General features: G+C 42.4%; 1 protein-coding gene across 4 annotated transcripts in view; it reads right to left on the bottom strand.

Annotated features, from left to right (window-relative positions):
• Positions 1 to 16,626, bottom strand: part of LOC143764359 (uncharacterized) — a 192,350-nt gene extending 175,724 nt beyond the window's left edge. For 2 of the 4 annotated variants that reach the window (XM_077249839.1, XM_077249840.1), the window contains exon 1: positions 16,507 to 16,612. Coding sequence is in view for 1 of the 4 variants with exons in the window: in XM_077249838.1 (XP_077105953.1) it covers positions 16,507 to 16,532 (26 nt within the window). In the remaining 3 variants the exon portion in view is untranslated. Of the gene's footprint in view, positions 1 to 16,506 lie in introns of all 4 variants that reach the window. The other 2 variants (XM_077249838.1, XM_077249841.1) reach the window with 2 other exon arrangements.
• Between the last annotated feature and the right edge of the window lie 1,477 nt (positions 16,627 to 18,103).

Raw genomic sequence — 18,103 nt, 5'->3', positions numbered from 1 at the left:
CCGTGAAAATGGAGCATAAAAGGCAGAGTTTTGTCAGTCTCAAAATGATGGCGCTGGATGTGCAGAGAACGGGCGAGTTGGCTTGCGAAGCATAAAGATATTACTCTGACTCAATAGGACCGTATAGGACGATGATGTTGAAGAATTACTCATTTACTTTTTTTCTCAGTTGAATTTGCACTTTCCGTGTTCTTTCCACTTATTTTTAAAGGTTACATTAGGTTTGTAATCAATGTTTCCAAAATATTAATTACAGACAACATTTTTATAGTTGCTTTTTAGTTTTTGAAAACCCTCCAGCCCCAACTTCTTTAAAAAACAAAACAAAACAAAACAAAAAAACAAGCAAAACTCTGCCTTAAGGTACCGTCACATTAAGCGACGCTGCAGCGATAACGACAACGATGCCGATCGCTGCAGCGTCGCTGTTTGATCGCTGGAGAGCTGTCACACAGACCGCTCTCCAGCGATCAACGATGCCGAGGTCCCCTGGTAACCAGGGTAAACATCGGGTAACTAAGCGCAGGGCCGCGCTTAGTAACCCGATGTTTACCCTGGTTACCAGCGTAAAATGTAAAAAAAACAAACAGCACATACTTACATTCACGTCCCCCTGCGTCCACTTCCTGACTGACTGAGCGCCGTACAGTGAGAGCAGAGCGGTGACGTCACCGCTGTGCTGCTTTCACTTTCACTTTGCGGCGCTGAGTCAGAGGAGGAAGCAGACTGCAGGGGACGCAATGTGAGTATGTGCTGTTTGTTTTTTTTACATTTTACGCTGGTAACCAGGGTAAACATCGGGTTACTAAGCGCGGCCGCGCGCTTAGTTACCCGATGTTTACCCTGGTTACCAGTGTAAAATATCGCTGGTATCGTTGCATTTGGTGTCAAACACAACGATACACAGCGATCAAACGACCAAATAAAGTTCTGGACTTTATTCAGCGACCAGCGACATCACAGCAGGATCCTGATCGCTGCTGCGTGTCAAACTAAACGATATCGCTAGCGAGGACGCTGCAACGTCACGGATCGCTAGCGATATCGTTATAAAGTCGTTTAGTGTGACGGTACCTTTACACACCGTCCCTGGGTTCAGCAATGAGTCTCCGGTGCTGCTCCCGATGCCTGTTATTCTTGCCAATCAATAGACTCGGCAACCCATGCTGTCTACTCGGGTAGAACCGATGAGCTCGCTGCACCGTTGACCTGACTTCAGCATTGGACCTGGGGAGGGTAAGTAATGGAAATTTTGTTATTTAATTCAAATTTAAGCCTGAAGACAGGATTTTTCTGAACCTGGAAATTGCTTTTAAACACATAGAAGAAGAAGAATGCTGCTGCTGCTGCTTCTTCCTGGTCTCTTGGGTGGAGATGAAGAATCCAACACTTCTTGGAAACCACATTGGGCTATGGACCCTTTTCTGTTCATTAAATCCCATTTATTGCACCTATGTTAAAGAGCACACACTGCATTAGAAATGCAGGAAGGGTTTCTTCTCTCCAATATGGCTGCTCCCAGATGGTTATCTACAGAATATAAAATAAGTTCCTTTGCATGAAAGACTTTAGATGTCATAATTGCCCTTGTTCTCCAGCATCTCCGATAGTCCCAAAATATACTGTTCCAGGTGACCTTTCTGCCATTTCTATTCAAGAGGAAAATTTCTGGCATTATAGCACTTGATTCTGCATTATGACAAGTTTTTCCCTTTGCAGACACCCTGTCTAATTCGCAGTAGTCTTTGAACTATGCTATGCTATGATGTCTCCCATACACAGCACACAGACATGAGGGATCCCTGCTTTCCTGTCTCTCTGTGACACATTTAGAAGCAACAGTATTGGCATGCAGGAAATTATATAGCAGCACTGAGCAGTGTATCTGTGAGCCCAGCACTTAAGACGAGAATAAAACACTTAGTAGAAAGCAGCAGCACAGTCTGTTTGAGTCTCTCTGTCACTTTGCTCCACCTCTCCTCCATAGACCTAAATATGCAGCTATAATCTGATCTCTCAGTTAAATAGCAGTCCATCGTGTGCTGACCAAGATTAATTTTATGAAGAAACAACAAAGAAAAAAGGGTTTAATCAAATGTGGAAATATCATTTTAACAAAAAAATCCTAAGAAAAGGGCAAAGGAACTTACACTTTGTGAGAGGCACAAGAGCACCCACGTAACAGAGCCTCTAGTGCATTGAGTCGTCCTGCAGATTCCACACCGCCCACTCTATCTACGAACACCGTAAATCAGAAAACCAGCTACAGAAAAGACAAAAAGAAGCGCCAGCCGACACTACTTCTGAGCATATGTATCACAAAAAGTACAATGTCATTACACTTTGCAAAGGGGAAAGGATCCATCTTTGCCGTGGCTAATCCTGGTAACACAGTTAAGCTACGTCTGAGACCTTCCACCACAGCCATCCCCTAGATGTGCACTCTCCTGCATGATGAGCACAGACCTTCTTGTTCCACCTTTCCTTTGTGTAAGGAAGATGAAAAGTGGAACAAGAAGGTCTGTGCTCATCAAGCAGGAGAGTGCATCTCCATGAGACTGCTGTGGGGGAAGGTCTCAGTCAGGTTTCTAGATGGATTTTAGAAGTTTTACAGAGTGACTGAAAGAGGCAGAAAGAAGAAAAGTGACTCAGTGAAAAAAGAAGGACATTTCTCTTAGAAATATATTACAAAGTTTCTGATATTTGTTTGTACTATTGATTTATGTGAAGATTGTCAAAACAACAACTATGCAAATGTCTATATTGAAATTTAATCTATCACAAGCGAAACTCAGAGGAAAGTTTTAGGACTAAAATATCAATATCTTACTCTGAAGTTACCCATGCGCATTAGTTAGAGGTTGGTCAAAATATCTGCTAACTGGTTAACTAATAGGAAGATCCTGAACTCTTCCGTATGCAAGATGCCACCGGAAAGACAGCTTGAGGTGCCCAATACATTGCGCCATTGGGACATAGTCCACTGCCTAGTTGGCCGGGATGAAAATCTGTTGTCTGAAATGTCATTTAACTTCTTTATGGAATGCCTTAATTCATACTGGCCAACTCTCCCGAAATGTCTACGAGGCTTCCAGAATAGGAAGAACGCTCCTGAAAGAATCAGCAATTCTCCCATGACAATTCTACCCTTTCTTGAAACCTGTTATTTGGAGAGAGGAGAAGTGGTGAATGGGCATGGAGGGAGTGCAGCATTAAAAAGTGGTTTCCTGATGATACCTTTTCACTTTGCATCCTGCAGCTACTCCTTTCACAGGTAAAAGTTGTTGACAAATATAGCTTAGGTCAAGACTTTAAGGGATTGTCCAAGCTTGGGGCTCACACTATGTGACTGCAGACTTGTGACTTCTCACAGCGCACATGGTGTAAGGATTCTTTGTTGCAGGTGTAGACAAAAAGAGCATAGGAGACCAAGTGTTGCAAAGGTGTGCAGCCTTCAGATTTGAACAAAACCTTGCGGAACTATTCCTATGGAGAAAAGTTGCAGTAGGGACAGAATTAGGCAGTGCCCTGGATCTGGTGACAGTGACAAAACCAGCCTTTGATATAAATAAAAGGTCAGCATTACAAAACAGGAGGAGATTGGGGGCCAAGAGAGGTGGCAGATGCTCTCGCTGCAGCTCCACCAGCCATGATAGTAGGCCACAGCCGTGGGTACCAGCCAGGCCGAGACCTAGATGACAGTCGAGAACCGAAGACCAGAACTACACCGATCAAGATCCAGACTGCACTCCTCGAGGTAAAGCACTAAAGACCCGAGCAATGCAGGTCAGGGTTCCTGACCTAGACAACGCCGGTCAACCAGCCTCAACCGATACAAACCCTGGGAGATGCTCGTCGGCCGTCAATCACCAAAAAGGCTCTGAGAATACCCGGCCAGAGACTCCAGTCTGGGCCAGTGATCAGATTAGATGTGTGAGATGGGCCATCACTTCCAGCACGGTATCGGGTGTGGGCACGGAGAGGGTTGCAGACCAGATGGGGTCCGGTTGACGCTAGAATGGCACGGAGAGCGTTGATAGACTTTGTAAGTAAAACGTGTGGTGCAGTCAGATGGACATATAAATTGAACCGAGATCGGAACGCAGTGCACGGACTGGCGGGTGGCTCTTTCGATCCGAGCGCAACAGCTGCATAGAAATACATGAAGCCGTCACGCTCACGTGATGAGAGCTGCCGGCCAGTCCTTGCACTGCGTTCCAATCTCGGTCCAATTTATATGTCTGTCTGACGGCAGCTTCATAATAACCAATCCTTTGGCTAATTTACTATATGATGATAGACAACCCAGCCTATTAACCCGGCAATGCTGGACTAACGCGCTTATTCCAGTCTCCATTAAGACGTTTACAGGTTCACATGTAGCGGAGACTGTCAGAAATTATTTAATGCTTTGTGACTCATCCAACTGTGACAAAATCGAATAATTACTCATCCTGAACTATTTTTTTTTCTCTTTACGAATGGTTGCCATTGACAAGTCACTTGTCAGGCGTGGAGTTGGAAAATCAAACTAATCTAACACCTTCACTTAATGAAGCAATTTTCAATCTTTCATACAATCACAATTACATTTATATAATGAAAAAAACATCAAAAATATTAATGCGACAATCCCAACTGTCCCAGATAAAGTCGTATTTTGCATCGTTTAGCTTCACATTTGTTACCACTTGTCATAATGTTTCATAGTTTTACCATTAGCACTGGCTGATCATTGATGAGAAAGGGATCTGTCGACAGGGAAGAAGATAATTAGCGGGTGGCAGTAAAGTCACTTGTTGATTATTAGCATATCATAGTAGAAGTGCCATCCAAAGTGATGATACAGTTTTAAATTGGAAAACCTATTACCAATGGAAATTATGTACTGTGCTCAGTGCTATTAATGGTGACTAGCCACAGTCATTTACAGAGGATTTTGATATTTGCAGTGTTGAGTCCTCATCCGTCCCCGGCTTTCTGATGTAGAGAGATCCAAGTAATGACACGCAGCACAAGAGTTGTGTGATCATATGCAGGGATCGCCCAGGAGCGCATCTGGCCCCCCTGGTCTCTCACCCCTCTTTTTATATGGCAAAGAGATAAGCATTACAGACATGCGTACAAGCGCTCATATTCTCTAACAAAAGAGTATCTATTCTACTGATAACGTTCAACTTCTGGAATGTAGGTTAAAGGTCACAATAACAAGAAGGAATGCGTCCATAAAAGGAAATGTCTACCTTGCTCAAGTTTGCTCATATGAGCCAGACGTTTCTGAATAGGAAGACAAAATGGATTCTTCAATCTGATCTCTACAATTCCCCCCTTTGACATATTCCTTTTATGATCTATCACAAATCCCCTTTAACATATCCATATTTTAGATTACCACAGGGCCAAAGACAAAGCCTTTATTTTTGGTATTACACATGTACACGCTTGTATTCAATAAGAGAATCAAATCTACTATCAATTCTTCCGTTTAACTCTCACAACCTTTTCTTTGTTCTGCAATAAGTATACTAAAATATAAAAACAAAAATTAGTACAGTAATATTAATTAGAATCACTAGAGGATAACATAAGAATGAAGAAGAAAATTTATACTCTTGCATCCATTACACAAAATTTATCTGTGCATACTGAGATACTCTTGAGCACAATCTGGAATAGTACGTATATGACTACAATAATCATAACTATATGTATTATGCTCTGCATAATCCCAGCAACCCACCCACCAATCCATCTGAACCAGTTGGCTGGGTTGAGAAAAGAGAAAGTATCAGACCACCAGCTATCCTTATTCTGGTCATTGTCTTTATCATACTGATCTCTGAGTCGTTGTACGTCCTTTAATTTAAATGTCATGTACTAATTTTCTATGATGTTGCACGAATCTATTATTCAAAGGGGTTAGAGAATTCAGTTTATCCCATGCCTCCGTTGAGGTTAATACTATTAACATCAATGTTATGAGTTTTATACTGCTCTTTTGCAATGGCTTGCATGTATCCATGATGCCTTTCCTTCAAGCTTGACTGATATAGGTGTTGTCAACAGGACTTGGAAGGGTCCGTCAAATCTTGGTTCAAGAGCCTTTCTGGTGTGTCTTTTTACATAGACTTGATCACCTGGTTCCAACTTGTGACTTCCTTCAGTGTTGTCAGGATCTGGAAGAGAAGCAAAAACTTGTGCATGCACCTTAGTTAATTGTTTCTGAAGATTTTGCACATAAGAAGTCAATGACTCAATATTTAACACAAGTTGTTGTGGAAAATAACATCCTAAATTGGCAGTCCTGCCAAACAAAATTTCATATGGAGACAGTTTAGTCTTACCCCTTGGGGTATTGCGTATTGAGTAAAGGGCCAGTGGAAGGCATTCTGTCCAAGGCTTTCCTGTTTCAGCCATGGCTTTCTGTATTTTTAATTTTAAAGTTCCATTCATGCGTTCCACCTTACCAGAACTTTGAGGATGGTACGGAGTGTGTAACTGACTTTCAACACCCAACATTTTCAGTACATTTTGAAATATTTCTCCAGTGAAATGAGTACCCCTATCTGACTCGATCACTTCAGGGAGACCGTAACGGGGTATCAGTTCGGCAACTAGCTTTACAGCAGTGTTTTTAGCTGAAGCCTTCCGAACTGGATAGGCCTCTGGCCACCCTGAGAACATGTCCACACACACCAACACATACTCATACCCATTACTTTTTGGCAGCTGGATAAAGTCTATTTGTAATCGCTGAAACGGATAGAGAGGTCGGACGTGGTGCTTCATAGGGGTCTTTGTTGTCTGTCCGGGATTATGTGCCAGGCATATAGCGCATGTTGCACAATAGTCTCTTGCATAGTTGCCAAAACCTGGAGCCAACCAGACTTGCTTTGCCAGCAGTGTCATTGCATTTGCAGACACATGAGTAGGGTGGTGGAGTCCACCAACTACAATCGGGTACCAGGCTCTAGGTAGACATATTAGTCCATCTTTCTTCCAAATTCCTGCTTGTTCTTCTGCCCCTTCCTTTTTCCACCTGTCCCTCTCCTCTTCTCCTGCATCTTCCTGTGCTTGTCTCAGTCTATCTTCAGTATTTTCTGTGGGGTTTACAGTATGAACCTGCTGTAAGGGTTTGACTGCTGCTGCTTTGGCTGCTTTGTCAGCCCTATCATTTCCCCTAGATTCCCTAGTGTCGAGTCTCACATGTGCAGCTACCTTAATTACTGCTACTTCTTTTGTTTCTTGTGCAGCCTCTAAGATCTGTTTGATCAGAGAAGCATGTTTTACAGGTTGTCCTGACGCTGTCATATAACCTCTAGCTCTCCAGATTACTCCAAAATCAAACACAATACCATGTGCATACCTAGAATCAGTGTATATATTAGCTGTCTGATTCTCAGCTATTTTTAGCGCTTCAATCAATGCTGTTAGTTCTGCTTCTTGTGCAGACTGTTTCGGTGGAAGAGGTTCTGCTTTGAGAGTTTCAGATTCTGACACAACTGCATACCCTGTATGGAAATTACCTGTGTCATCTGCAAACCTACTACCATCTATAAACAGCTCTAAATCTGGATTTTGAAGTGGTGTTTCGGATACATTGGGTAAGCCTACCGTTTCTTGTAAAATGAGCTCTGTACAATCATGTGTGTCTGTAGGGAAAAAATTTGCGTGTGGATCAGTGTCCTTATTCCCCCCTTCAGACTCGAGAGGTAGCAGTGTTGCTAAATTGAGAGTCTGAAGCCTAGCAAATGTGATAGTAGAGGGGAGCAGCAAAGAACACTGTAGCCGCAAATGTCTGGCCATGGAAATGTGTTTTGGCTGGACCTGGTTTAATATCCCATAAACATCATGTGTAGTTTGAACTGTGAGTGGATGCTCTAGGACAATTTCTGATGCTTTGTCCAACAATAGCGAGACAGCAACAACCACACGTACACAGGTTGGCGCTGCTTTAGCTACTGGATCTAACCTTGCTGAAAGATATGCAATTGGTCTTTGTATCCCTGCATGCTTCTGGGTAAGAACTCCTGTAGCATGAGAATCAACTTCTGCAGCCATAAGCTGAAATGGTTTGGTGTAGTCTGGTAGCCCTAACGCTGGAGCTGAAACAAGGGCATCTTTTAATTGTTGGAACGAAATCTGACCTTCTTTTGTCAACAAATAAGGTTCATTTTTTACACAGTCATACAGTGGTTGCATTAGTTGACTGGCATGTATAATCCATTGTCTACAATGAGACACTATTCCTAAAAATGCTCGTAGCTGTTTATGATTTCTAGGCTCATTCATCTGTCTTATTGCTTCAGTTCTTTGAGGTGTAAGATGCTTTTTACCTTGAGAAATGCAATGACCTAGAAAGACCACTTTGATCTGACAAACTTGTAGCTTTTGTCTATTCACTTTACACCCTTCTTTTTCTAGAAAACATAGTAAACTTACAGTAGACCTTTCTGCAGTTTCTAGGTCTGGGCAGCAAAGTAGTAGGTCATCCACATACTGCAAAATTACTACCTGTGGTTCGGGTTCAAACCTCTGAAGGACTGTTTGTAGGGCATTTGAATAAAGAGTAGGGGAGTGTATCATTCCCTGTGGAAGGCGTGTCCACGCCAACTGTTTGCCCTTAAATGTAAATGCAAACAAATGCCAACTATCTTGGTGTAAAGGAACCGAGAAAAAATGCATTTGAAAGATCTATTACAGTAAACACTTGAGAACTGGCTGGTATCTGTGATAGTAACGTATGAGGATTGGGTACAACTGGGGTGATTGGATCTAGAACTTTGTTTATTTCTCTTAGATCATGTACCATACGATATTTGGGCATAGAACTCTTATCAAGAGTTCTCTTTTTGACTGGATACAGAGGGGTGTTAGCAGGTGATTGTATCTCTACCAAAACTCCTTTCTCTCTATATCCCTCTATCTGTTTTGTAATCGCTAGTTCCTGCTGGGCACTCACAGGGTATTGTCTGAGCTGTGGGAGAACAGTTCCTGGTTGCACAGATAGTTTTACAGGAGAGATATGCAATAATCCCACATCAGTATCACCCTGTGCCCACAGTGTTTCTGGGACCATTGAGAGATCTAGATCTGTGGTGTACTCTTTTTCTTCAGCATAATCCTCAAAAGCCTGAATTCTGACATATTGTTCTAATGATTCTGCATCATCAGGGATAGTCAACATAACTGTGCCATCTTCCCTAAAATTGATGTTAGCTTCTAATTTCTTTAGTACATTAGTTCCTAACAGACATGTTGGGGCACCTCTGGCATACAAAAATCTGGATGCAAAACATTTAGGTCCTAATGAGACCTCTAGGGGCACAGTATATGGCAGTGTTCGAATTACCCCATCATAACCCTCAGCAAAAGTTGTTTGTTCTGAAATATCTTCCGGATTCGGAAGAAAATCTTGATTCAAAATTGAGGAAGTTGCACCTGTATCTATCAAAAATGGAATCTCTCTCCCCCCCACATTCACCTGTATCATAGGTCTCCTAGCTGGTAGGGAAGTTTGTAACACATCGAGTCAATCTGAATCTGGTATGGGACCATCTATGATGGTAGATTTCTGCTGGTTGTCCGTTTGGGGAGGGTTATTTCTGGGAACAAATTTGCCTGACTTTATATCTGCCAACTTTTTCCTGCACTCTCTTTGGAAATGACCTGGCTTTTTACAGTAGTGGCAAGGAAAATTGTGTCTCACTCTTCCTCCTGTATTAGCTTGTGCTATTCTAACAGGCTTACGATTCTCTCTCATATCCATGGCTATTCCTAAACATCGCTGTTTCACAATATTTGGTTGTTCAATTGTTCTCCAATCTGGAGTAGAGGATTTAAATTTTTCTCTGATTTTCGGATCTAGCCCCTCTATTAATTGTTTTGTAAAAAGTCTCCTTACTGAAGCATCAGTCAAATCCAATCCTTCATCCCTAAAGCTATTTTCTAGTTCTTGACTATATTCTTCAATACTTTGCCCAAATTTCTGCATAATCACACCTGTAGATCCCCTTTCCCTCTGTTTTCCTCCTTCTGTTCTTCCAGATGGTACAAATGATTGGGCTTTTGGATCTAGGTAAGGTGGTGGGATTATATTACAACTTTTTCCCTTTCCCATGATCCATTTGGAAGTGTCTGGATCATACTTCCAATTCTCCTCTTTAGCTGTTTTTGAGACCTCTATCATACAGTGTATGATTTCTTCCCACCCATTATCTTTGATAATTCCACCTCGTTCTTTACTCAGTCTTTCCCATTCTGTACTGAACATAAGTGCTTCTGAAATTCCCAATTTTCCTCTCACTCTTCTAATCTGACTTCTAACTGACTGCCTTTCCACATCTTTCCTGTATGATATCTGCTGCTTCCACTTGTCCTAAGACAGTTTTGGTCTGTTTATTTCTCATTTTAGCTATTTCTACCCCAGGTGACGTTTGGACAATCACTGTGGTGATGTCTCGTTGCCTTCTCTCCTAGGGAGCTAAAATATCCTTTCAATATTTGCTATTTCTACCCCAGGTGACGTTTGGACAACCACTTCCTCTGTTGGTGGCGTCTCGTTGCCTTCTCTCCTAGGGAGCTAAAATATTGAAGGGCTTGTCTGCTCCGTTTCTTCTAATATGCAGGACGTACTTAAGTGCTATTATGCACACAGACCCAGCAACACCATACAGATCACAAAACTTTCTGTGTCAGTTAGCATACTTGTCCCAGGCTCATGAAAACCGCGTCCTGGGCTCATTCTATCACACCTTATCCAGGGAATGTAGAAACAAGTTCTATAGGAGAGTCAAGCATGGGCGGAGGTCTCCCAGAAGGACGCTACCTCATAACCCAGTTAGGCTGACTTCACCAATAACCTTGTTCTAACAATCGTGGCTTATTGTTCTACGTACTTCTATTCTTCTTTCACAACATGTCACAACCTTCACACTGTTCACACACTGTTCACACACTGCCAGGGACTAGACTCATAAATCTATACAATATGGTAACCCGAGTTTTATAGGTATCTACTCACTACTAGACTAACCCAGCGTGACACGGCTCATAGAGATCTTTCGGATAATACAGGGCAGATAAAAGAGAACTAATAATGTCTCTTACCTGGCCAGGTTTTTTTTTTTCATTTGCCGTCCATTATCCCAGATCTCCGTTGTCCGTATCCGCAGGTAAATCTCGAGCAAACACTCTCTCCTCAGGTCCCTGTTCAGGCGCCAGAATTGTTGAGTCCTCATCCGTCCCCGGCTTTCTGATGTAGAGAGATCCAAGTAATGACACGCAGCACAAGAGTTGTGTGATCATATGCAGGGATCGCCCAGGAGCGCATCTGGCCCCCCTGGTCTCTCACCCCTCTTTTTATATGGCAAAGAGATAAGCATTACAGACATGCGTACAAGCGCTCATATTCTCTAACAAAAGAGTATCTATTCTACTGATAACGTTCAACTTCTGGAATGTAGGTTAAAGGTCACAATAACAAGAAGGAATGCGTCCATAAAAGGAAATGTCTACCTTGCTCAAGTTTGCTCATATGAGCCAGACGTTTCTGAATAGGAAGACAAAATGGATTCTTCAATCTGATCTCTACAGCAGCGATCCACTTCTCAATAGAGCTTATAATCGAAGGCTAAAATTGGCACTTAAAGGGTGTTTTCCAGGACTTTGATATTGATGGTCTATCCTTAGACTGGGTCATGTGATGTTTATTCTCACATCTGAGAGAATCAGGTCATTTATGCAAATGACATCACGGTATGATCCGATTCTCTCGAATGAGGAGTGCGCAAAAATCGGAGTGCAGTCCAATGCTTTCCATGGAATTATTGACTTGCATGGCCAAGTGCGATCCGAATATTGGATCAAACATGCACCTGCTGCGATGTTTTGCTTGCACCGGCTCGGTCCGAGGAGAAGAAAAAAATGGACATGTGCTCTGCCCCATTGACTAACATTGGTCCGAGTGTGTGCCGATGTCAGATCGCACTCAGACCAACAATAGGGTGGTGTGAGCAAGCCTTGAGAATTGTTCATCATTATTAGATCAGTGGGGTCCAATACAAGTGATCCCCACTAATCAGCTGTTTGCAGGTCCCAGAGTGCCTGAATATGCATGACGTACACACTCAGGACCCCACAGCTCCATGTCTAATGGCCGTTCTCATGCACTCCTGTTAAATTCACTAGGAACTAAGCTGAGGTAGCCTACAACAGCCACGACACAGTGCAAAAAGCACTCTGTAGACTGTTTTAGAGTGGTCCTCCCTCCAATTAAGGTTATGTTCACGCATAGTATTCAGCCCTACGTTCCATGGTTCCATCGGGGCTTACATCTGCACCACGCAATATGGGATTCCAGTGTGTACACTGGCGTGTGCTCTGTCTACTATATCTTACTGACTGCCTCAAATAGGCACATACAGCCCAAAACAACGTACAACAGTGCACACCGCAACTCTGTCTGCATCGTTATAGTCAATGGCCCCCGTAAAACTCGACGGAGCCACTGAATGTATGTTAAATGTGATGTGAGCATAGCTTAACTCCGGATATCTCACCAGACAAGTGACTGAAGACCCCGCAGCTCATTGGAACGGACACAGCTCCACGCATTGTATAGTGCTAGTGAACGGTCCTGCAGATATTTCAATTTCCCTTGCAATAGATGAGTCCCATGCATCCCTGATGCAACCGTCCCCACGATTGTAGCAATATAGAGAAATCCGGGACGCACCAGACGTCCTCCTTTTGGTAACTTTATTAGTGCCAAAAAATCACAACGTTTTGGCTTCGCGAGGCCTTTATCAAGCAATAGAAATGCATCTCCCCTTTTCTATGACTTAATAAAGGCCCTGTGCAGCTGAAACATTGTGATTTTTCCACACTAATAAAGTTACCAGAAGGAGGACGTCTGGCGCCCCGGTTCCCGGATTTCTCGATATTTCCCTTTCAATCAGATAATCAATGGGGCCACCGAGTCTTGGATCCTCCATCAATATTAATATTGCAGAAAAGTCATGAAAACAAAGCAGAAATAATTTAAAAACGGTCTGAGATTGTTATTCAGTGCCCGTGAGTAGTTGTACAATAAACCAGGACAATGCATTTATATTATGTGGATAGCCTTAATAAAAATCAATAGATGCCTTAATTATTTGCTCATTTTTCCAATAATGCCCCATTGACCACATTCACATTGGGGCAAGGAGGGTTTGGAACAATTTTGGAACAGGAACCGTCTCAGTTTCACAGTAGCAGACATACAACCGGTGCGTTGCTCAGCAAGGTGTGCACCTATCCTTGGTTTTTCAATTTTTTTGATCATTTTTGTTTATTTTTAAATTTTAGTTCTTAAAATGTATCACCTATAGGCAATATATAGTTGATCTTTGGGGGTCCCTGTGCTCCCACCAATTGCTGGTTACCACAACCAGAAGGTCAATGAAGCCCATTCCATTGTCTCATGGACTCCTGCGATGATCACTGAGAATGAAGCCCATTCCATTGTCTCGTGGACTCCTGCGATAATCACCGAGAATGAAGCCCATTCCATTGTCTCGTGGATTCTTGCGATGATCGCCGAGAATGAAGCCCATTCCATTGTCTCGTGGACTCCTGCGATGATTGCCAAGAATGAAGCCCATTCCATTGTCTCGTGGACTCCTGCGATGATCGCCGAGAATGAAGCCCATTCCATTGTCTTGCGGACTGTTGCGATGATCGCCAAACAAAGAATTCGGCTATCCTTCCCAGTGCGCTAGACTCTGACCAGAGCGGGAGGGCGCGTGCACATCTGAATACTCCACTCAGCTTTTTGTGGTCGTAGTCTAGGGGGCAGGGGCGTGCCGAAGAGAGATGCTCATTTTTGAAGATTTGATTACACCCTTAGGTCTTATTCAGATATTCATTTTTTTTTTCCCATTGACCCATTGACTTGCATTGCCGATTTTGATCCGACCCTCGTCTCCAAAACGGACATGTCTCTGATTTCTGTAGATCACTCAGTCCGAGGAAAAAATTAAAAGTATCGGACACGTAAATGGCTCCATAAACTATCACAGGTACGTGTGCCATCCATGAAAAAAAATGGACAGCACTTGTATGCAAAAATTGGACATCTGAATGAGGTTTTAATCTACGGTAATGTTCAGTTTGTTGCAAATATGCAATAATATCTAACTTCTGAAGTTGCTAAAATTCTTTATTTTTTCGAAAATCATCTTTTCTGACCAGCGACTTTCCAATTTTCCTCCCAAACTACTAAATGTGACATGGCAAATCTCACTTTTTTGCCTTTGTATTTTCCCCTGTGCAATCAGAATATATTTATATTTTATATTTATAAATTAAATATTTTATTTCTGGCGTTTGGAGGCTTTATCTTGTGGAGCCTAATGAAAAAATGTTTGTATTTCAGACCTGTCCGCAGCCACTTAGCAGGGAAGAAATCTCGTTTTATTTGCAGGGAAATAGTTTTCTCTTCTTTATAAGTGACTGACGTGCCCTTCTCAAGCTAAATAAAATTAGGACTTAAATCGGCAGAGAAATACAGGAGGCGCGGGCTCTCACCGTCTCATTATGCAGATCAGGCTGTCTGCGTTCACAGCCGTTTAGCTCCTAATATGAGTTTGCTTTTGGGTGGACAAGGAGAGAATTTGAACCAGATAGACCTCACTACATTTCATGTTCTTCTTAGGGGAAAAAAATAAAAAATTCCGCTGAAAATTCCCAGCAATTATGTCCGAAATGACAGCAATTTCCATCAAGGCATTTTGCTAGAAAGTTATCAGGGAAACAATTCAACTTGCAAACTTTTTTTTTTTTGAGCATTGACTTTGTGTAACATTGGTGAAGGTGGTCTGTATGCAGGGGAGTCGCAAAAAAAAAAATTACTGGTCCTGACTGCAATGCTTTTAAACTCCATACTTCTATTAGGGGTGACCAAAAACTGATATTTAAGGCTATGTTCCCACGATGAGTATTTGATGTTGCAGAATTTCTGCCGCCATTAGGTTACTTTTTTTATTTTTCCTTTTTTTGGCATGCACTTTTATTGTTTTTTTCATGTTGTGATTTTTCATCTCTTTTTTGGCGTGTCATGTTTTAAATTAAAGGCAACCCGTTATGTAAAAAAAAAATGCTTTTACCGTAACTAGAATATATGGGTTTAATCTGCAGCATAATGGCGTTCTAAAACTGTGCCGACACTGCACTACCAGCCCGGAAGCCTCTGGCTTTCAGTCACACAAGCACAGGCCGGCTAGGTATTAGTTACCACTACATACATAGTAAAACACTAAGTGACAGCTGTCTCTGCTATGCATCAATAGAGCAAAGTAAGCCACGTTCAGTATTTGCAATCCAAAAGCAGGAGTGGAACAATCAGAGGAAAAAGTATAATAAAAACACGTCACCACTTCTTTATTTATCACCCACTCCTGGTTTTGGCTTACAAATTCTGATGTGAAATACTGAATGTGTGAACATAGAGATTCCGGATTTTTTTTTTTTTTTTAAAGGAAAAAAATGCTTATTTTACTTCTTGTGGAGTACTGTCATCAAAACATTTTTTTTTTTTTTTTTTTTTTTTTAAGATCTGCAGCATTTAGTGTGTTTAATCCATTCAAATAAATGGGGAAAAAAATGTGAATGTAAAAACAACAAAAAAAAGAAGTAAAAATTGTGTATTTTAAGCAGTGTTTTAAATTCTAAAACTCTGATTTTTGATGCAGAATAATCTACAAATAGCCTCATGGTGTTTTCATACATTTTCTTTAAAGCGTTTTTTTTCAGCCGAAGCTCCTGAAATCCTCCTCAAAATCTATAATTTACAAATTTCCACTCAAAAAACTCAACCCCGCCCCCTCCAAAACAAAACAAAACAAAACAGTGAGAGCATGCCCTTAGTACCTTTGTTACAATTTGGAGATATACAGAGGATTCCACAAACAAATCCAAGAATCTCCAGCTGCAGATCCGAATCATAACACTCCCGGCGTCTATACTTCTAATACAACGCTTACATAAAACATAGAAGCTACGTGCACGTGGCGTTTTATAACATTCAGAAATCGCAAGTTTCACAAGCGGAAATCGCATCATGAAACTCGTGTTTTAGAGAGTTTATGGAGAAGTTTTTCTATTTCCTGACTCTTTCTTTGTAGCCTTTTGCATAAAATCAGGATCCACTTTCTTGTTTTTCCACCAGGCATTTTTCAAAACCTGATGTGGGGAATAAAAAAATTAAAATTCCCATAGAAATTAATTGAAAGGCTTCTCAAAGAATGTTTGAGGAGGATTTGTAGAGAGGATGCAAGCCAAAAAAACTTTACAAAACACTTTTATGCAGAAACCCATAGACTTTGCTCAAAAGACAAAAGTTGTCATCAAGATAACCAGAAAATAGGCAGTTAAACAACACTTCAATTAATTATTTGATGTCCAATTCAAAGTGGAATTTAAAACAGTCATAGAAGTTTTATTCTCCTTTTTGATACTTCTTACCACTTCTGTGGCTCTCTCCTGGCCATCAGTCCTCCATTCCTTCTTCCAGCACCAGCTTGTGTTGTTCATTATCCTCCATCACACATGCTGGCACTTCTCCATTAACAGAGCTATGGAGGTCTTGGTTTACCACCTCTTTCCCCAGCATCTGAATGGTGTACTCCATATTTTTCTTTCCTGCTCTTAGAATTTAGGTTGAACTGCAAATCAATAATGCCCAAACTGTGTGGATTCTTTTTGTCTTGCGTTGTGCACCACATTTTTCAAAATGGTGAAAAGGCGTTCATTATTTTTTTGCAAAGTCAAATATCAACTTTATTCTTGTCTTTAAACAATTTTCCGACGTTTTGTTGAAACAAAAGTTGCAACAATTGCGCAAAAAATGTATGGTACACATAAAGTCACTTTGAGGCCAGTCTCACACGTCCAGATAATTCTGGTACTGGAAAAATAGGTATCAGAGTTATCTGTGTCCTTGTGTCCGTGTGCTCACGTGGCACATCAGTGTGGCACATGTGCGGCAGCCGTGTGCTGCCCGTGTGCCGACTGAGGACCACACGGACCGCGCAGGAGACAGCGCTAGAGTTAAGCTGAAGCCGGCATTCATTCCTTCTCCCCAGCAGCGTTCGCTGGAGAGAAGGAATGAAAAATCAATGTTTTTTTATATTTTTTTTGTTAAAAATAAAGTTCGGGGTCACCTCCCGCCTCCCACCCCCTGTGCGCCTGCCCGTTTGCATTAAAATACTCACCCAGCTCCCACGATGCCGCCTCTCAGCGCCGCAGCTTGTCCTGTATGAGCGGTCACGTGGTACCGCTCATTACAGGGATGAATATGTGGCTCCACCCCTATGGGAGGTGGAGCCGCATATTCATCACTGTAATGAGCGGTACCACGTGACCGCTCACACAGGACAAGCAGCCGGCGCAGAGAGGAGGCATCGCGGGAGCTGGATAAGTATTTCTCTGCAAGCGGGCGGGCGCACAGGGGATGGGGAGGGGTGGGAGGCGGGAGGTGACCCCCAAACTTTATTTTTAAAGAAAAAAAGCAAAACGTCATTTTTCATCTCTTCTGTTCTGCAAGCGCTGCTTTCAGCCGAGCAGGACAGAAGGGATGAATACCGCCTTCAGCACCACAAGCAGGGGGGACAGCGCTTACTGTAGCACTGTTTCTCCTGTGGGCGGTACGTGCACTGTTCTCCATGTGCATGTGTGCGGGACGCTTTGCAGACCGTGCTGCCGGAGAAAAACGGACATGTCTCCGTGTTTTGCATACGGACACACGGTCCGTGAAAACACGGAGACATGTGTATAGACCCATTCATTTGAATGGGTCTACGTGTGTCAGTGTCTCCAGTATGTGAGAAAACTGTCACCACACGTACCGGAGCCATTGACGTGTGAAACCGGCCTGACAGTCAGTCTAAATTCTCTTTCACATGTCCTGATATTTCCGGTACTGGAAAAACCGGTACCATAACTATCCGTGTCTGTGTGTCCATGTGTTACATCCGTGTGGCATCCGTGTGCTGTCCTTGTGCCACATCAGTGTGACACGTACCAGCACCTGGGAAAAGCAGTACAGTTTGCGCTGTTCCCA

The sequence above is a fragment of the Ranitomeya variabilis genome, chromosome 4, assembly GCF_051348905.1.
Source record: "Ranitomeya variabilis isolate aRanVar5 chromosome 4, aRanVar5.hap1, whole genome shotgun sequence".
Classification (NCBI taxonomy): Eukaryota; Metazoa; Chordata; class Amphibia; order Anura; family Dendrobatidae; genus Ranitomeya; species Ranitomeya variabilis.
The sequence above is the reverse complement of the archived record's forward strand: the minus strand, read 5'-3'. Positions and strand labels throughout refer to the sequence as shown.